The sequence below is a fragment of the Terrapene carolina genome, unplaced genomic scaffold (assembly GCF_002925995.2).
Source record: "Terrapene carolina triunguis isolate 2854851 unplaced genomic scaffold, T_m_triunguis-2.0 Scaffold132, whole genome shotgun sequence".
Taxonomy (NCBI): Eukaryota; Metazoa; Chordata; order Testudines; family Emydidae; genus Terrapene; species Terrapene triunguis.
Genome location: NW_020664483.1, coordinates 5,380,572 through 5,401,282, shown reverse-complemented (window position 1 = coordinate 5,401,282; position 20,711 = coordinate 5,380,572). Strand labels below are relative to the sequence as shown.

At 46.6% G+C, this 20,711-nt stretch overlaps 1 protein-coding gene across 2 annotated transcripts in view; it reads right to left on the bottom strand.

The window, feature by feature from the left end:
- The window catches only part of RRBP1 (ribosome binding protein 1), a 58,435-nt gene that overhangs the window by 25,507 nt on the left and 12,217 nt on the right, over positions 1 to 20,711 (bottom strand). For both annotated transcript variants that reach the window (XM_026653239.2, XM_026653238.2), the window contains exons 2-7: positions 14,894 to 15,592; positions 6,562 to 6,707; positions 5,095 to 5,217; positions 3,460 to 3,612; positions 2,565 to 2,683; positions 681 to 834 (exon numbers count right to left, since the gene is read on the bottom strand). In XM_026653239.2, coding sequence (XP_026509024.1) covers positions 681 to 834; positions 2,565 to 2,683; positions 3,460 to 3,612; positions 5,095 to 5,217; positions 6,562 to 6,707; positions 14,894 to 15,572 — 1,374 coding nt within the window. In that variant the 5' untranslated portion in view covers positions 15,573 to 15,592. The remainder of the gene's footprint in view (positions 1 to 680; positions 835 to 2,564; positions 2,684 to 3,459; positions 3,613 to 5,094; positions 5,218 to 6,561; positions 6,708 to 14,893; positions 15,593 to 20,711) is intronic.

Genomic DNA, 20,711 nt, shown 5'->3' with positions numbered 1-20,711 from the left:
AAAAAAAAAAAAAAAAAAAAAAAAAAAAAAAAAAAAAAAAAAAAGTTATCAATTTTCATGAGCTGAAAATCCAGAATCATCATTTCATAGAAGTATTTTTGTTTTGCTTTTGGCCAATTTTTTCTTTTTTAAACCAATTAGCGTAACATTTCAAACCCGCTGTTTTGAACCAGAAATATTTCATTTCTAAAAGGTGGAAATGGAACAACGTTTGGACTGTCTCTTTCCCGCCCCCCCCACCTCAGTGGAAAAAATTCATCGAGCCCAACACCCTTTCCCGCAAAGCTTCCATTTTGGCTAATCAGTATTTTGACAGAAAGACATTTCATTCATAAACTCTCCCCCAGCTCTAACTGGAATAGCACCATTGCTCCACAACTTAATTAGGACCCTGTTGTGCCGCATGCTGCACAGACAGCAAGAAACAGCTTTGGTTCGAAACAGACGCCATCATTCGCCTACGTTTTATCCCCATTTTACAGAGGGGAAACTGAGGCACCGAGCTTTACATGACTTGCTCAACCAAACAGCCAGATCTCCAGCGTCCCAGTCCGATACCTAACCACAAGACCATCCTTCCTCTGTGTAAGCAGCAACTACAATAAAGGTAGATACTTCAGAGAAGAAAGCCACATGACTAGCAGAAAAACAAAACAGTGGTTTGTTGGCACCGTGCTGACCTGGAGCTGGTTGATTTGCTTTTCATATGCAGCAGCCTTTATCTCCAAGTTCTTTTTCTGTTGCTCCTCCTGATGAAGCGTCTCCGATTTTTCAGACAGCTCTTTCATTAGTTTACTGCACTCTTGCCGCAGCTTGGCTAGTTCCGCATTTTGCCTGGACAGACAGACCAGTTACATTTCTGTATAGACTCATACTATTCCAGCTCAGTGGGACTGCAGCTATCTCATCAGCCTCAATCCTACACTTGCATAGGTGCTGGAAGGAGGGGTGCTGCCGCACCCCCTGGCTTGAAGTGGTTTCCATTCTAGACAGGGTTTGGCTCTCGGCACCCCCACTATACAAATTGTTCCAGTGCCCTTGTACACTGGAAACCTATTTTTACTGCATTACTTAAGATGCAAATATTTAGAGACGGGTCATTTTCCTGCTTCCCCAAATGTGTAATTTCCTATATGGGAGAGAACCTCTTTAGCAAGAAAAGTCACAATGAAGTTAAATCACCTTTTCAAAAGATGGAGTTTCATTCTTAGGATGTAAAAATCTGAGGATTTATGCTTCCGGACATAAAAAGGAAGTTCTCTAAGCACTTGGAGTTGAGTCAACAATTACTTTAAAGCTTTTATATAAAAACTAAATCGTCAATGATCTCTTATTTTAAAGAGATTTGTTTAATATGCACTGGCTAGTTCTTGTTTCTCTATTGTTACTCTTCCTTTTCTCTTATTCTACAGCCAAAAAAAATTGGAGTTTTTTTAAATCCAATTAGGACGTACAAGATTTTCCATCAATCGCGTATGCAATGTTATTTTAAATCAGGGTGGATAATTAACTAGGGTAGTTTAGATCTAGGTTAGACAGACACTGAAGAGCAAAGAGTGAAACTGAACAGTATAATTTACCTGCACTAAACAAGACACCTATGGTTTGCCAATCTAGTGGTCCCTTCTGGACTTGAACTCTATGAAACTATAAAGCTAGAAAAATGATCCAAGTTCAATCACCAAATATTCTGAACCCCTCAAACACGAAGAGGCCCATCACAATGCATGAGCCAGGAGTCTGTTAGTCTTCACAGATGGCAGCTAAACTGAATTTTACTTCAGAAAATGATATTTGAGTGCCGAGTGTTATGGAGTTGGGCTCAATTCAAGCCCTGGTTAGGTCAGGCAAAGGAGTTCTATCATTTACATCACAATTTAACTGCTCCATAATTCAGTGTGAATTAGCAGTCTGCTCCAGACCTAGATGGATGGGGTGTGGGAAGGCAAGCATTTGGCAATACATTGGTAATAATGCTGGGTGGAAAATAAGTTCCCACCCACAGAAGACTGAAGGGGTTTAATTTATAAAAAAAACCTGCCCTGGTGCCTCCTGGGAGTTGTAGTTTGGGTACCTCATGCTCACATTGTCCTCTATTGGCCATGCTCCACAGACTACATTGCCTGTGGTGTCAATTTCACTTCCTATCAAGGGAAGGCAGTGCATGAATAGGGGCACCTGAACTAAAACTCCCATGAAGCACCACAGTGACCATGTGCTTTTCCAGCTGAAAACATTGACTTAACACTCCCCAAGCGTCCCCCCCCCAAAAAAAAAACCCCACCACGTTTTCTGCAGACAACGCAGACATTTCTCAAGAAAACTGAGTCATCCAAAAAACAAAAAAACTGATTTCAAAAGACAAATGATTCAACAGAAATCTTGCAACCAGCAGAGAGACGGGGAAGCTTGGAGCGTGCCTTACTTTCATGGGCACTGGATGTGCCCTGTGGTGGTTGGCAGGTTGGACTTTTGGAAGGGAGGAAGACAGTGTAGTAAAGCTACCCTACACGACCCATGTCTGCGGCTCACGTCTGTGTATTCACCAAAACACATTTTCTTACTTGCTCTCCGTCTGGCTCGTGGCTTGGTTCAGAGCATCCCGCAGGATCGAGTTCTCCTGCTGCAAGCGAGCTAGCTGCGTGCTGGGGCCGTTCTCAAGCTGTTCTTGAAGAGTCCGAATCTGGAAGAGCAAGGACGTCAGTACGCGGGGATGCCTCCCATGGCGCGCTGGGCCCAAGACTACAGCAACAATTTTCCTTTATTTAAAGTCACCCACAGAAACCCTGATTTCCCCCCTCTCCCTACTTGTACACTGTAGCAAAAGCCTGGCTTTCTACAGACGTGCCCCTCCGCCCCCAACCCCCTTGCCCTCTTAAAGAGTCCTCCCTTTTTATTACATCTTTTACCATATTGGTTATAACCAAATGCAGAGCCCAAAATAAAGCATGTGAGAAAGGGGGAGGACATTCCTCCCCACACCCAGAAGCCACTGAGTAGGGGGAAATTCTGTGACAAGATCTAAATCTTAGGCAGTTCCTGTGAGATCCTTTCACCTCTCCTCCTCCCCTAACCCTACCCCAAGTAAGTAAGTTTGGAAAGGTATTTTTGGAGGGGGAGGGGAGGGGAAATGGAATGCCACTTTCTCCAGCTTCAGAAGTGTTTATAAAGTTACTTTGGTCCATTCCGGCCTTAAGATCCGTTAATCCTAAACTCCAAGAGGGAACTCCAGTGGTATTTCCTTATAAGTACAGCTGTGGGAAGTACTCAGATGTTAAAGCCAGTGGTCACAGCTTCAGCCATGCCAAAGCGGGTGGAGTTGGGGGTCCCTTTGGGGTTTTGAATGCAGTTTACCTTACATCTCCAAGGAAACTAAGCCCTGCAAACCAATGTCTGCTCCCAGAGCGCAGATTAAGTCTAGTAGGAGTCTGTGTTTTTAAGCATAAATGCGTCTCCTACCTTTCCTTGCAACTGCTGGGTTTCGTTCACATGATCCTGGTAACTAGCCTGCATGCGAGCTTGCACGGCGGTAATCTCTTGTTCACGTGCCAACAGCTGCTCTTTCAACTTGGTTTCAACAGTGATGGTCTTGGCCTTCTCAGCTGCAAGCTCCTTCAAGGAGAGGAGATGCTTTTAATTCTCAGCAACTTTTCTTTAAAAAAAGAGACACCTCACAATCTAAAACATTTAAGCGTTCAGCAATTTTATAGCCAGAGGACACCCATCCAATTCCATGCTAACACAGCATTAGCCAGCACCGTTGATCTGAATTATTCAACTCCAACAAAACCTTATGTTTGTTGCTGAATGCTGTTTTGAGTGCTGTAGCCGCTACAGTTCAACATGAGGTCAGCTAAGGGAGAGGAGTAAGACATCCTAGAGTGTCACCAGATCAATAACCTTTCTATTACACACACGTGTCCAAGCGGGAAAGCCACACCAGAAGGCGGCACCACTGTTCTTTAGTTGTTTCGCGGTCCCATTGCACTATTCTGCTCCATTGACTCGCACGGGTCACAAGCAGATTTGTGACACCAGCTAGGACGAGATTAGAGAATATTTGCAGGATGGGTGGCTAATTTCCAGAGTCTCACACACACCACTTATTAAATCAGGTCCAGATCATGGCTTGGCCTGAACAGAGGGTGTAAGGGCTTCCTTATTGGCTTTCAGCTTTAATTAGAGCAGGAGTTGAAGTTTGGTTCCAGAGTGCAAGGAGGTAGAGAGCCTAGCGTGTCGTCAGAGGGATACCCATCCCTGGCTCTAATGAAGACACTACACTGAAATTTTCACGTTCACTATTTGCAAGGAGAGGAGAAGAAGCTCTATGATTAGGGTGGATCTAGACGAGTTTGGTTCTTTCCACCCTTCTCCCCCTTACGGCCAATAACCCACCTTACTATTGCATAGCGATTCTGGGAGCCTAGGAGAGGTGACTAGTTTTGACCCGTTCTGGCCCCCATTGACTGCACAGCCTCAGAAAATATTTGCATTAAAAGTCAACACTAGGATTTTAGATCTCGGCTGGATTCTGGAGGGAGGCTTCCATACCAGCTCAGAAACAGAATTTGTGTGGTTACACTGTACAACTCATTTGGATTTAAAAAGCATCCTCCTTCCAGTGAAGGAAAGCAAGGACGTGAACATGCATGAAGCTGCCTCGGATCCACTGAACTGTGCAGAATTCTCCCCCAAACAAAGAAAGCAAACCGTTTGTTGGAATTTTGCAGAAGGCGTTTTTCTGGATAGCCACAGCCCTGTGAGCGTGTGACACAGACTTCCGTGGGGGAGCTCTTTTGGACAGGGACTGTCTTTTTCTTCTCTGTTTGTACAACACCTAGTACAATGAGATCCCTAGGTGCTACCACAGTTCAGATCGTAAACGTGCCTGGTATAGAATCAGCGTCACACCAGAAATGAGCTCTCTGAAGAATTTCACATGCCAGACAGCTAGATTTGAGAGCCCACTGAGAAACACTGGCAGCAGGGGAGCATGTCAGATAGACACTTTCTCCATCTTCCTCCATCATGCAGGCTAAAGCCAACGTGAGCCGTCCAGGCTACAGGGAATGGAGGAGACCACGCTGGCCTCACCTTAGTGAGCTCCCTCAGTTTGTTTTTGGCAGCAGATGCATCCTCTTGTTCAGTAGCAAGTTGCTTTTCTTTCTCTTCCAACTGACGTTTCAGAGTAGTAACCGGGTCCCCTTTCTGAGTCGCCTGCGAAGCAGAGACCACATGTTATTGGTGCAATCTGAAAGATTAGCAGGAATTTGTGCCTAAACTGCCAAGTGCAACAGAGGGGAAGCAGACTCCGTAAGAATGCAAACACTTGGGTGGACAGAGCATGCAGAAGGTGGTTTCTAGCCAACCCTCGCTTAATCTCGTCACGCGGGGGAAGGGCGTTTCCCACTGCAAAGGGCAACAAATTGAGTGCCTGGCATGGGATTGAAAGCTAGTCTGCCAACACAGCATGTCCCCACCTTCCAGAAGGATAGTCATTTGGACAGCCACACCGAAGAGTCAAGCAACAACAAAACTACACAGCCAGATCCTCGGCTCGCAGAACTCCGCTGACGTCACCAGCGGATAAGAGATCTAGACAGCCCTCCACACGCACTGTATTTTAAGGGGATGCACCACGGAAGGACTTTAGAATTGCTGGCACCAAGACACTGCAAGGCAAGCGTTAATAAAACCTAGCGCTGATGTAGCACTTTTCACCAGTAGATCTCAAGGCACTTTACAAAGGAGGTCAAGAGCATTATCCCCATTTTGCAGATGGGGACACAGATAGGGGAAGTGACTTGCCCAGCATCACCCAGCAAAGCAGTTGTAGAGCTGGGAAGAGAGTGTCCAGGACTCCTGAATCCCAGTCCAGTGTCTGTCCACTAAGCTGCACTGCCTCCCCTCGCTCAGCATTCTCCCCCCAGCTGACCTCGAACCGATGGAGTTTTCCTTTAATCGCTACATGCAATGCTGGGATTCGCTCTCAGTGCAGTGGCAGGGTCTGGAGAGGTTAGTAGTTCTACCTACGAGGACAGTTCAGTGCCACAGTGTGCCAAGGAACAAAATCTTGTCCTCTCAGTCCCGTGAGGTATATGTGCCAATGCAGGAGTCCTCACAAGGCTTCTGATGCCCGAGGCATAACAAGCAGGCCGTGGCACTATATAACCCTGGAATTTAGAGCTTCCCTAATTACCTTTATGGAACGGATGGGTGCTTTGAGCAGCCAACGATAGCCACTGCTGAGAAACGCTCTCTTCTGACTTTAAGGACGTTACAGAAAGGGAGAGTTCTGCAAAACTGATTTACACTCATGCAAGGCAAGTACGTTATATCTGAAGAGCAGGGGCCAGATCCTCAATGGGTGTAAGTCACCACAGCTCCATTCCTTACACCAGGAGCGGATGTGGCGCCCGCCATCTTCTGGTGGCATTCTACAATGCATCTGAATTTAACATGTACAAACAATTAAGGTAGAGCCGAACGACACCATGCCGTTACTGTTGGTTCTCCCTTCATTTTTCGGAAATCAGCTTTTTGTAACTAGAGTTACAGTACCGTATGCCAGGTGTCCTGAACGCCTGCTTTATCGGTCAGGATCTCGATGAGCTGCTGAGCCTCTCCCTCGCTGAAAACCATGCTGCTAACGGTGGAAACCAGGGTCTTGTATGGGAGGTAGAGGGGGCCATCAGCATCGGTAGGAACTAGACAGGGAAAAGTAAGAGATTCACATAAATCATTGAATTATCCACGGCCGGACACTAGGGGGTTCTCACATGCATATTTGTACTGATTTAGTTGAACTGGTGCAAGTCCCTGTGCAGACACACTTGTTTTGGTTTAAGAGCCTCTTATTTCACTAGCTGAAACTGTTCCTAAACTGACTTAAGCTAAACCAAAATAAGTCCGTCTTAAATTCAATCAGTATCCACGCAGCAGCCTTTTGCATGGGTTTAACTAAAAGATTTTTTTTAATTAAAAAAATTAATTTTTAATTAAAAAAAAAATCACTTGAGGTTGTAGTGCAAAATTAGGAACAAGGAAGACTTTGACAGCACATGCAGTTCTCAACATACAGCTAAACTGGTTCATGAGACTATTCATACACCACATATGTTATCTTATAGCACCAAGAGTAATAAAGTCATCTTTGGTGTATTGTCTTCTTTCTTACTAACACATTTCCTTAGTTCCGGGGTTCTCAAACTGTGGGTCGGGACCCCAAAGTGGGTTGTAACCCTGTTTTAATGGGGTCGCCAGGGCTGGTGTTAGACTTGCTGGGGCCCGGGGCCAAAGCTGAAGTCCGAGGGCTTCAGCCCTGGGTGGCGGGGCTCAGGTTAAAGGCCCCCTTCCTAAGGCTGATGCCTTTGGGCTTCGGCTTTTGTCCCCCCTCCACCTCCCGGAGTGGCGGGGCTCGGGTGGGCTCAGGCTTCGGTCCCCCTCCTGGGGTCATGTAGTAATTTTTGTTGTCAGAAGGGCAATGGAGTTTGAGAACCGCTGACCTAGTTAAAACGTCACAGACCACAACTTTATAAAGTGACCTTTAATAGACTAGAGTGGAATGAATTTCGGACACACCCAATCTAGGTTAGTTTTAGTTCCATACTCCAGCTCTGGGATTCTAATACAGCCTAATCATTTAGAAACCTTCAGGAAATCAGCATCTTCAGCTAGTCCGCACATAGTGAGTGGTGAGGCCACAGCGCGTGGGCCGTTTGCAGATATAGTCTGATTTTCCAGAGCGCTGGAAGTTCACAAAAATGCGATTGTCTCCAGTAATTACTGGTGCAAGATTCTTCAGACATAGCATAGATGGAGGAGAACTACATAATTGTGAAAAAATGCCAGTTCTCAAGATTCATCTTCTGGAGTGGCATCACCTCCAGAGCCAGCAGTTTCTGTAGTACTGCAACAAGTTGCATAATACTGTTGTGACAGATCTATGGTTAGTTTAGCAGTGGTTCTCAACCAGGGGTACGTGTAGCCCTGGGGGTACGCAGAGGTCTTCCCGGGGGGTACATCAACTCATCTAGAGATTTGCCTAGTTTTACAACAGGCTACAGAAAAAGCACTAGACAAACTAAAATTTCATACAGTCAATGACTTGTTCATACTGCTCTATATACTATACACTGAAATGTAAGTACAATATTTATATTCCAATCCATTTTTTTATATAATTATATGGTAAAAATGAGAAAGTCAGCACTTTTTCAGTAATAGTGTGCTGTGACACTTCTGTATTTTTAGGTCTGATTTTGTAAGCAAGTAGTTTTTAAATTAGGTGAAACGTAGGGTACGCAAGACAAATCAGCTTCCTGAAAGGAGTACAGAAGTCTGGAAAGGTTGAGAACTACTGGTTCAGGGGGTGGAGGAAATCGTAGTTCAGGGGGTGGAGGAAATCGTAGTTTATAGATTTGGACTCTAGACAAATTAAGATAACCAGTTATTGCCAGGGCCTCTTGTATTCTGCAGAAATCTAGATCTAAAGTCCTGCAGCAATTTCATACAAATTTTAGGAATGGAGGTTTTCAGTGGATTAACTAGGATAATGAATAATACAGTCAGCGTTGGATCCACACTGTTAGAGCTCATATTTTATGTTGCCCCCATAGTTCCAGTGTGTACCTCACAGATTTTGTCTATACATGGGAAGTTATTCGAGAATAAGGTAGGGTGTAAATGTAAAGCACCATAGCTATTCCGGAATAGACATTCTTATTCTGGAATAGCTGTTCCACTCAGCTCCCCCATGCGAATGAACGTCAGCCTGTCGCTTTATGTTTCAGAACCATTAAGATGGGACAGTTCATATCTTGCATCACCGCACAGGTTTAGACTCCATTCACATTTCCCAAGGTCAATACAACCAGGACTAGATTCTGGAGTGCATGTCACGGCCACCAGGGGAAATATGGCTGCAGTTCATCCACACAGCGGCTGTTCCCCATTAAAATGGTGGTGTCTCAGACTGCTTCCAATTAACTGCATTGGTCCTTCAGTTTTAGTTCCTGGGTTCAAGTCACACTGCTGACTCAAGCAGGGTTAGTGCCACAAGAAGCACCATGGACTACATGAGGCCCTGTTTATTGCTTCAATTTGCTGGTACAATACTGCACCCCCACCAAACACACACCCAGATAAACAGTTGACTTGTTGAACTTTGTCTGCACTCACTTCATTCCGCAAGCGCAAGCATCGAACACATCTGGCAAGCAAAGCCGAGTCTGACCTTAAGCTTTAGCAGACAGACCAAAGAGTTTTTGGCTTGATATTTTGTTTATGCAGTTTTATCAAACTAAGTGCTTTCTCTAAGCATTAGAATAACACCACTAGCCTTGCTGCAAAAGGATTTGAGACTGTTTCTTTATACAGGAGCATGGCAGCAAACAAGCTTGGGATCGAAGTGTTAAATAGCAGCAAAATTATGTCACAGCCCAGAAGCCTTTTATAAGGGAGGGACTGCAGAACTACAGTAACTGCATGCCAATAGCTTCGGGGGTTTTTTTTAAAAAGAAATTCTGGAGAGCACTAGCCAAAGGGCGAGCCTCATGCCAGGCACAATCTCATCTCAAGCCTACAGAGAAGGTGAACAGCGGGTGTTTGAAGTCATGCAAACACAGTGTCTCGTCATCTAAGTCAACCGGGCACCTGACACAAAAGGCTCAAGTTCGCTTCAGCCACATTTGCGAGGCCTGAATAAAGCACATGCAGTTACAATGCTCTGGGGCTGAGAGGTAAGCAGTTGTGAGGGCAACAGGATTTCTGTGAGCAGGCCAGTAGGAACGCTAGTTGGTACGACAGGGACACGTGTTCATGGGACGAGGCCAACTACCCATTTCACTGAGGTCACTTAGACACCAGGCACAGATCCCCAGTGGCAGCCTAGACACAAGAGGCTCCAAACTTTACTACCTTCCCTGCCTTTCTTGGTGCTTTAAGCCTGAGGACAAGTTCGCCTCGGGGGACACCGTTTCTCCTGGCGGGGGAGGGGGAGGAGAAGATGGGGGAGCAGAAAGCAGGGAGCCCGCCCTCCCCCCTCTGCCCAGCAGCGAGGGTGGGAGAGGGAGGAACAAGAAAGCTATTGTTGGTCTGGGAGCAGGCTCTACAACCCACCAAGACCCCCAAATCAGCCCCAGCCAGTCCAGGAGACCCCCTGCCCCAGGGAGTCCCAGCCCAGATCAGTGTATGGGGGAGGAGCTTTCTTCCCCCACCCCCCATGAAAAAGTGGTGTTGGGCCCAGATGGGTAATGGGGGGGTGGGGGAGGGCAAAGCAGGCCACAGAGCTGCTTGCAGGGTAGGACTGCCACTGGACTCGTCCCTTTTCTGAAGCCACTGTCCTGGGAAATCTCAGACTCAGACTTTAAAGGCCAGAAGGGACCATCATGATCTGACCTCCTGCACCTCAAAGGCCTCACACCCTCAGATCTGCCTGGTGCTCAGTACATTCTACCAGCTGCCTCACTATAGGGGCTCGGGATCATGCCCTTGGTTTTGTACTTCAGAGGTGGCAACCCACCACAGGGGCAGGGTTAAACAGATCGGGATGTGGGGGGGGGGGGGAAGAGATCAGTCAATGGGGGGAGAATTTGAGCCGGAGGGGACAAGTGTTGACAATGGTGGGGAGAGAGGATGGGAAGCAGCCAGAGAACGGGCAATACCCAGGCCAGCCTGGCCCAGCCATTCCCTGTGCTCCTCTCCTCTTGCTCCTGAAGCGTGAGCTGCCCAGGCACTGGCAGGAGCGGATCTTCTCCATCCTGGCCATGCTCTTTCCCCGTGAGCCCTCCCGTCGGAGTTCAGTGCAGCTGGGGCAAGAGGGCCGTGCTGGCAAGAAGCAGGGCTGCTTCAGAGATCACCCCTCGGGGCAGAGAGCAGCGCTCAGGAGAACCCAGCCCCACCAGGAGCAGAGAAATAAGCAGGCCACCCACCTTAGGAGAGCCACAGCGAGACCAGGCTTAAGTGATTTGCCCAAGGTTACACAAGAACTCTGTGGCAGAGCAGGGATTTGAACCCAAGTCTTAAAACTTAGGCTAGTGCACTACCACTGGGCCATCCTCCTTCCATTTCCCCCTCTCAGCTTTGAGTTTAACTAAAAATAATCAAAAATTTGTCTGGCTCGGACTGGGGGGGGCTAGATGCAGATGGGGGGAGGGATAGCTCAGTGGTTTGAGCATTGGCCTGCTAAACTCAGGGTTGTGAGTTCAATCCTTGAGGGGGCCATTTAGGGATCTGGAGCAAAAAATCAGTACTTGGTCCTGCTAGTGAAGGCAGGGGGCTGGACTCAAGGGTCCCTTCCAGTTCTATGAGATAGGTATATCTCCATATAGTAAAAAGAATAGCCATCCAAAGCCTGTAAGACCTGGTCTTCCCATTGCACCGAGAGAAGTGACAGTTCTTGATCCTCCCTACTTTGCTTCACAGCCAACGAGGCAGCAGTCAGTGAACCTCTGGCCACTTCCAATTCTTTCGCTGTGTCACGTCTAGTTGGCACCGGGCAGAATTCTTCTTCAACAAGGCATGGGGAAGAAAGGTGTCCATCTCCTCTCGGTGTGGATCCGCTTACTAGCTGCTACTACTTCTAGCAAGCACCCGGAGCTTAAAATAGTGGTTTTGTTCCATTTTCAGTTTTAAGGCAGGGGACAAGCACACTCCAAAATCTGCATTTTCTTGGGGCATGGGGAGAACGAGGATGGACAGTCACTGGTAGTCCCCCCACCCAAAGAAATGGATTCTAGCTGTTTGTTTTTAGGTAGGGGCCCTGACATTATGGAGAGCTGTGGAGAGGTTTCAAAATAGCCAGACATTCCTCTGCCAGAGTTAGGGAAACGTTACAGCCCTCCAAAAAATGACTAAAAGCTTAATACCAGATGAACTGCGTTTTTGTTTAGGCATTAAATACTTAACGTTAAGAAGCCAAGAACTTTTCAAACCCAGGTGGGCATTCAGCGGCACTACCACACAGTAACGCTAATCCGGGTTTGAAACTTGGGAGTTTGCGGATCCTCCAGGATGACAGGGCTAGCTTTAGGCCTACCCCCTGCGTCTGACGTTTGCAGGTGCAGAGGCACGTTGCACCTTCCGTTGTCTCACTGTTCCAATGATAAAGGATCTAGATGCATGGTAACATGCTCAGGTTCTGTTGGAACTCGTGGGTAAGGAAGAGGGGGGCAGAAATGCACTACACACAAGGGGTGAAAACATGGCCCTAGTTCAAGTCAATGGCAAGACTCCCATTGAGTTAACGGAGACAGCAATTCACTGGGTCTTTGTCCACAGTTAAAGAGCTCAAAGGGATAGTAGTACTACAAAAGCTAGTGCACTTCCTGCTTCCGAACACCGAGGTCCTGATCCGTCACGTGACAGTTTTGCTATCTCTTCCCTAAAGGAGGTAGATCCACAACATACACCTTGAAGGTTACTCAGTGCCTCTTAGTCCAGATATAGGCAGCTCAGTGCAGGTACTTACGCCAAGGAAAAACACCCAACTGCTAACAGTAGCCAGAGCATCATTCTCAGCTTTGAGGCGAGGTCGTGAAACGGCTGCTCCTTCTATACCGAGATGTCACTATATGGCTCACCAACTGCAGGGCTGCTAGGTTTAGGAGGCAGTTTTGCAAGTCAGTGGGAGTCTTCCCCCTCGACGTCAGTGGACTTTGGATCAGGTCCCATATTTATTGTGGGTCAGACAAGCTACATTCTGTTCTCCAAAAATGGGACCTCTTAGCAGGCACCGGCTTGGCAGTAACCACACACTTCTCACATGGAACCAGCTTTCAGGAGCATTGGTCTTTGGAGATGAACGGCTCCATGCCTCAGCTGTACCTGGCATTCTGGGGTGGAAATATGCTTTGGGCAAAATCCATTTCACAGGAAGATTTTGGGGGAGTGGAAGAGGAGGAGAATGGAAAGATGTTTTTCAAGTAGTCTAGCCTTACCACATCTGTACATAATAGGGTTACAGCAAAAGCTAGCTGAAGAAAATTATGCTTGACAAGACAGTCCAGTGGACCAGGAAGGAGATGAATTCGAGTACTGGAGGTAGGAGGCGAAGGTCACATTTGACATCTGCCAAGGTTTTGAGCTATAGTTGAGTGACAACATCTGTGTCACTGGTGCGTACTTTCTGCCCAGCGAGGTTGCCCCTCCCAGCCGCAGACGTCCAAGTAGTTTATATGCAGGAGATTTAAGCACCCGACACGCTGCTACTTTGTTGGGGTAGGAAAACAACATGGACACTAAGAATCACAAACCTTGCGGTCACCGCCGCCATCTGCAATATCCCGGGCTTCCATTTAAAGAGAGTGCTTCGGTGGTTCCATTTGCACAAGGCACAGATGTAGCCATTAGAAACGAAGGCTTCTGTGGGGTTAGCCTGTTAGCCCCCCTTGGGGAAACAGTCTCTGCTGAGAAATTTGTCCCCTACTGCGTTGCCGCAAGAGAGGAAAAAGCCTACATAAGCCAGGAAAGTTAACTGACTGCACAGGAATAAAGTGACACTAACTTGTGTCAAGGTGCCTAGTGTAAGAAAGAGAGACGCTTTTGTAATAGTATTAAAATTTTCAAAACAAACCACTGCTCAAACACAAAGTGCTTTTCGCCCTCCCAGTGGATTTACGGATAAGCCTACTGTAAGACTAGCAGACGCTTCAGAATGAAGTGTCATTCTTAGGGTTTAAGAGGAAGTCGGGAAGCGTCAACGTTAAGATTCCAACAGCAAAACTGTTGTTATGCAGTGCATGTGCAGTATCCTCCATTCTCTCAGTGGACACCAAAATTATCTAAAGACAAAGAAGCCAGCCAATAAGAATTTAAAGAAGTTCTAACTTCCTGCCTCTCCAAAGCATACTCATGCTTTGCTTCCCTCTAGTTACAGTTTAATTGGAGGAGGAGTTCCTGCGGTGCACTGTAGCAGTTTCTGAACAGTTATCAAATGCAAAACATTAGTCCTCCAAGACTAAACCCAATCAGCTTGTTTTCTGGCTACAGAAGGATAAGGTGCTCCTTCTTTAGCTATGTATAGCAGTCTGCTAGCAGTTCTCAGCCTTTGCATGAGCAGGCCTTAGTGGGATTGCTTTCATTACTGAGGTTGACAACCAACTAGCCCGATCACCTCCAAGATAAAAATTCAACAGCCACCTGTCCCTTATGAGGATCAGTAAGAAGCAATCCACGCATGCTCTCTACGTTCATGCTTGCTTCTTCCAAGATGGCACAATGTCTAAGCAGGGGTCTCCCCCTTTCCTGGGACAGGTAGAAGAGAGAATACAAATCTACCCCTCAACCGCTCGTTCTGCATTCGTGCAGTTTTGCAAGGTGTTCAGGTACCTGTGATGAGCATGTTACAAATACCTACATGACTTAAGCGGTCAGACTCAGGTATTCAGAACCAAGGAAATAGACTCATAGACTTTAAAGCCAGAAGGGACCATCATGATCATCTAGTCTGACCTCCTGCACACTACAGGCTGCAAAACCTCACCTGCCCAAAAAAAAAAAAAAAAAAAAAAAAAAAAAAAAATCAAATCAGTGATACGCCAGCTCCAAGCACACAGAAGCACCCAGCACACGATGCTACATTTAAAAAACAAAAACAAAAACAAAACAAAACAAAAAAAAGGCACTGAATCAAGAAATTAAGGCTGTGGTCGAGTTTCACAGAGAGGAACCCAAGCCACTGAGGCTTTCCCAGTCTAACAAGAGCCACACACACGTAATCAGCCCTTCAAAAACAGCCTCCTGAGGCAACGCAGCCATTTCTAGGCAAGTTAACAGCAGAGAAAGGGAGCGTTCCCCCTCTGCTCCTCACATGACATACCAATGCTCAGTTTCCCCACCACATAGCGCCTCTGGTGACATACCGTAAGGAGGCTTGCAGGAGTCAAATACTTACTCAGCTCACTCTTCTTCTTGGCCACAGCCTTCTTCCTGGCAGCTCCGTCATGCTTTGGCTCTTCTTGGGTTACCAGAGCTTCTGCTTTTTTGACAGCAACAGAATTAACCACAGGAGCACTTTGTAGCGTGCCGACCGGTGGGACTGCCACAATAGGCACTTCTTTGGCAGCTACCTCCAAGACTGGAGAAGATTTTGAGACAACGACTGATGGAGCAGTAACAAGGGGGGGAGCTGGCTCAACCTTGGCCACCTTCTTTTCCTTCTTCTTCTTGTCTTTAGGTGACGGGGCAGGTTTCTCTTTCTCCTGAGGGGGAGCCGAAACCGCCAGAATAGGAGACTCAATGATCACTGGCTCGGACACCGCAACAGGTTCAGGGTCTACTTCCTTGGGAGCGTCAGTCACGTCCGGAACCAGCTCCTGCTCGGGTATTTTCCCATTCGGTTTCTCCTCTTTTTTCTTGGCCTTTCCTTTCTTCTCCACAGGTTTCTCTTTCTTTTTCTTCTCCACTTTGTGCTGCTGGGTTCTCTCGAGCTCCTTGCGTTGCTTAGCCAGGGCTTCCTCGTAAGAGGTCTCCTTCATGGAGAAGGTGGACACCAGGAAGATCCCAATAGCTGAAATCACCATGAAACCACCAAAGACCATAACACCCAGCGTCTGAGGATCGTACAAATCCATCCTGGCTTATTTCTCTCTACCTGCAAGACACAAGGACAAGAGTTAGTGCTAAGATACAGCTTCCCAGCACCAGATCTGTTGCGGTGGAGGTGGGGAGGGGGGTACACGTGTGCGTAAAGTAACACTTGTTTTTATTGCATAGCCACCAAAGGGTGAGGCCCCATTATTCTAAGCACTGTACAAAATGCAGAAGAAAATCCACGTCCCAGCAAGCTACAAAACTAAGTGTGTGTCAGACTGGAAAAGATGTGGTGAAGAACAGCTTAAATGAGTTGATTTCTTAGGCTAAAGTCAGCCAACGGATCTAGAGGTTTTAAAGAAGCTCATTCATTACACAATGTCCAAGTGCGCATATAGTAGGATAAAACCAGGACATGAGCCATCAAGAGTCTTGTATTCCTTCCCTTCCAGGACTAGTGAACCCAGAAACATGTTCAGCATTTTAGATGCTAAAGGGAAATATCCATTTGCAATGAGGTAAAGTTTTTCGCACCATCCTTTAGCAATAGAATGCTACCTTATTGGTATACAGAATCACAGAAGTGTAGGGCTGGAGGGGACCTCAGGAGACCATCTAACCCATTCCACCACACTCCCCTGTTGAGGCAGTGCCAAGTACACCCAGATTATCCCTGACAGGTGTTTGTCCAGCCTATTTCTTAAAAAACCTCCAAAGATGCAGATTCCACAACCTCCCTTAGAAACCTGGTCCAGGGCTTAACTATCCTTATAGTGAGGGAAAACTTTCTATTATCTAACCACAATCTCCCTTGCTTAAATTTAAACCATTTTCTTCCTGTCCTACCTTCAGGGGACATGGAGAACAATTGATCACTGTCCTCTTTATTATAGCCCTTAACACATTTACGTTACAAGAGAACAAGCCAATGTCGAGACTTCTTTGCATGTTCCCTGTTACAGCCGAGTGGGTATTAATAACCTACAACAAGAATTATTCTCTGCAGCAGTATGTAATCCTCACTATACACATTAGAGCCAGTCCTTTAATTATGATCTGATGCTCGAGACCTGTATTAGACACAAAATAAAAGTGCAAGTCCCAGTTATTCGAACCCATGTTTTCTGTGTGGGTACACAGCCAGTCTCAAAGCATGAAACTGCATGAAGATAATTACATACATTTGACTGCTAAACTAACCAAATCTAGCAGTGCAAAGCAGAGACCCCAGCCTGTATTCTTGATTTTATTAAAGTTAATGTTTAAAATTAAATATACACAAGTTAAGAAGGAAGGTACTGTACATCCAGGGTCAGGCTCGAGTTATGAGAAGTTACAAGTATTGGTTACAAGGTTCACGAGATACATACATCTCACATAACCAGCACAGACCCAGATTGGGGTGCGGGAGTTTTTAAAGCATCAGTGGATAAGTGGGCTCGGGTACAACACCCATTGAATGTATTAAGAGTCCAAGTCAGTATCAGTGTAGCGAGTAAGTACATAAGTACACCTCTCCCCAGCCCAATCTTTTTTTTTTTTAAATAAGGGACGTATCAACACCCCTTGCCCCAGCGTGCTAGTTTATTCAATGTCTCTAGCACTTATTCCAATAGCAGCAGGTCGGCGTTTCAGTTACTGGGGCTATAAACACAAGTTAGAGCGGCTAGGCCTATGCAGCATGCAGGACTGCTTCCCGCCTACTCCAGGAGTTGCAGCCTCCTGGCCGACTCCCTCCGCTGTAATCCATCGGGCTACAACATGCGAAAGCAGAAGCCAGGGCCAGTTCACGCAAAGCTGCCAATCCTGTCTCTGCAGATGCCCCCTAGGCTGTGGGGGATTCCCCCCCCCCCCACACACACACACACTAGATCCCGGGTGGAGGGAGAGCATGCCGTTCACAGCTGCATGGTGTGGAGCCTGCACTACATTGTGTTGCCTGAGCACAGCGGCAATTACACAGACACACTTAGAATCAAGGTTGCTCAAGTGTATTTCTTGAGATATAAGCCCTGAAAGGCAATAAATGGTAAGTTAAGGCAACGGTCACACGTGACACCAGTGAGCCCACGGTCAGCACAACTCTCACCCCACACTCGCTATCAATTCAGCCCTGCCCTCAGCGTACAGCAAGGGCAAAGACACACACTGCACCTCACAACTAAAGCCAGAAGGGACCATTCGGCTCATCTAGTCAGACCTCCCTGCAAAGCACAGGTCACCTAACCTCACCCAGCGGTTCTTGCAGCCAGCCCACACTTCCGATTAGCCGACAGCACGTATATCAGAACGATTACCAGCTTTGATTTAAAGACTGCAAGCGATGGAGAATCCACTACTGCAGGGCTGCCCACCCTCCAAGATTGGCCTGGAGTCTCTAGGAATTAAAGATGAATCTTTAAAGGAGTGGTCCCCAAACTGGAGAAACATTCGGGGGGGGGGGGGGGGGAGGGTGCGGCAGAGCTCAGGCCATCCCCCAGAGGGGGGCGGGAAGGGAGCACCACCTAGCCCCGCTCTGCCCCCAGCTACAGCCCCAGCCCAGCCCTCATTCCCTCTCCACCCCCAGGCCAGCTCCACCTCCAGTCCCAGTTCCTCCCGCATCCCCAGTTCTGCCCAAGCTCCTCTGCTGAACCAACTGTACAGTAATGCAGGGATAGAGGGGGCGCGCTGACAGATTCCATTACTGGTAAGGGGGGAGGGGGTCACGACAGGAAAAGTTTGGGCACCACTGCTTTAAAGATTATGTCATGTGATGAAACCTCCAGGAAATATGTCCAGCCAAAACTGACAACCCTACTTAAGTAAGTTGTTCCGACGGTTAATTACCTTCACTGTTAAAAATTTGCAACTTAAATTCAGGTTAGAAATGTCTAGCTTCAGTTTCCAGCCACTGCATCTCACTGCGCCTTTTTCTGGTAGGTTACAGAGCCCTCTGTTATCAGAAATATCTTTCCCCTCCCTCCCCCAGTACTTGTAGGCCACGACCAAGTCACCACTTAACGCTCTCTGGAATCAGCTACAGATAACTGAGCTTCTGAAGTCTCATAAAAAATCATGTTTTCCAGACCACGAGTCATTTTGGCAGCTCTTTTCAAGATCCTTTCTGAAGCGCTGACAACAGAACTGGCCACAGTTTTCCAGTCCCTGAATCACTTTCAGTTTGATTCACTATATAGCATTACGAATGTGTCTACAGGCTACGCTGATTAGGGTGGCCACTGCCGCAACCCCAGAATAACAGACATTCCAGTACGTCTGGGAACAGCATGGGCCCACTCCTGCCTGCATGCCCCTGTAACTTCTCACACACAGTCCATGTGAGGTCCCACCGCACAGAGAACCTGCTGCTCTGCCCGCACCTGCGTAACCTTGTCCACACAGCGTATGTAAGGTCATGCCAGAGGGAGAGAAAAGGACGTTCCCCATGCAGTGTGACAATGATACCGGACATCCAGTACCGGACAGGGAAAAGCCTGCCCAAAAACAGGATTGGACAATTTCAAACTGGACAAATGGCCAGCCTAGTGGTGATATATGGTTCTTTATCAATGTGGATGAAAATCCAATTTTATTTAAATTGGAATTTAAAAAAAAATTAATGTAAATTACGTATTTTTTTAAAAATAGCTTATTTTCAAATTCAATTTGAAATTGACAACCCATGTTAAGGTCTAAACTTATTAATCATTTAAATTCATTTTATAAAGGCTGCATCAAGGAGCACTCCTCACGTTTTAATGAGCTAAAGGGTGCTGCTGTTTTAGTTTATAAAGACTTGGGGTGGAGAGACAACAAGACACCTTTAACTTTTGACATCAACTCAAGCTTTATAAACATGACACAAGGTCTTGTCCTGTATGAGGTAATTATTTTCAGTCTTTCCAATGGAGTGAATGCTAGAATTTACATTTTTCCAAGGGTCAGTACTTGGAGTTTGTTGCACAGAAAAGCTTTTGGTTTCAGTTCAACAAGCACACGCAGAGAATGTTTTCTTTAAGCTGAGAAACCGATTGGGAGTTTAAGCAGCAGGAAAGCTTGTTTTCTTCAAGCCTGTAAAAGGGGGTGGGGGGGGGAGAACAGTTAGAAGAGGAGGAGCGTGACGGGTTCGGTCACATAGACCCCCTTGGGACTGTTACCGGATGTGCTGGAATTACCTCTGGGTCCGTTTTCCCTGCTTGGGACTCCAGAACCTTGCCTTCTTCAGCCAGACACACTAGCCTGCTGCAACACAGACCCAGGTCTGGTCCATGCCCCCAAAGCTACAGACTTTAACCAAAAACTGCTCAGCAAGTCACCTAGCTCCAGCACCCAGACACCCAGCTCCCAATGGGATCCAAACCCCAAATAAATCTGTTTTACTTTGTATAAGCTTACACAGGGTAAACTCAAATTGTCCGCCCTCTATAACACTGATGGAGAAAGATGCACAGCTGTTTGCTCCCCCAGGTATGAATCACTTACTCGGAGTTCATTAATAAACAAAAGCGGTTTTATTAAGAATAAAAAGTAGGATTTCAAGTGATAACAGACAGAACAAAGTAAGTCACCAAGCAAAATAAAGCAAAAACACGCAAGTCTAAGCCTAATACATTAAGAAACTGATTACAGGTAAAAACTCACCCTCAGAGATGTTCTTTCACAGATTAGACTCCTTCTTAGTCTGGGCCCAACCCTTTCCCCTGGTACAGTCCTTGTTAGTTCCAGCAGACATCTTAGGTGGAAACTAGGGGTGTTCTCATGACTGGCTGCCCCCTTTGTTCTGTTCCACCCCTTTTTATAGCCTTGGCACAAGGCGGGAATCTTGTGTCTCTCTGGGTTCCCACCCCTCCTTCTAAATGGAAAAGCACCAGGTTTAAGATGGATTCCAGTATCAGGTGACATGTTCACATGTCCTGTGAGACCCCCAGCCTCCATTCTTCCAGGGCTGGCCCACACATACCCAGGAAGGTTTGCAAGTAAACAGAGCCATTTACAGGTCATGGCTTCCACTTAACATGTTTACATCAGTGATACAAGTTTATATCTTATTCTCCTAACTCCAGACATCGTAATAATACATGCAAACAAATAGGATGAACACACTCAGTAGCTTGTAAGTTTTGTAATGTTACCTTACAAGAGACCTTTTGCATAAAGCATATTCCAGTTACATCATATTCACACTCATGAGCATATTTCCA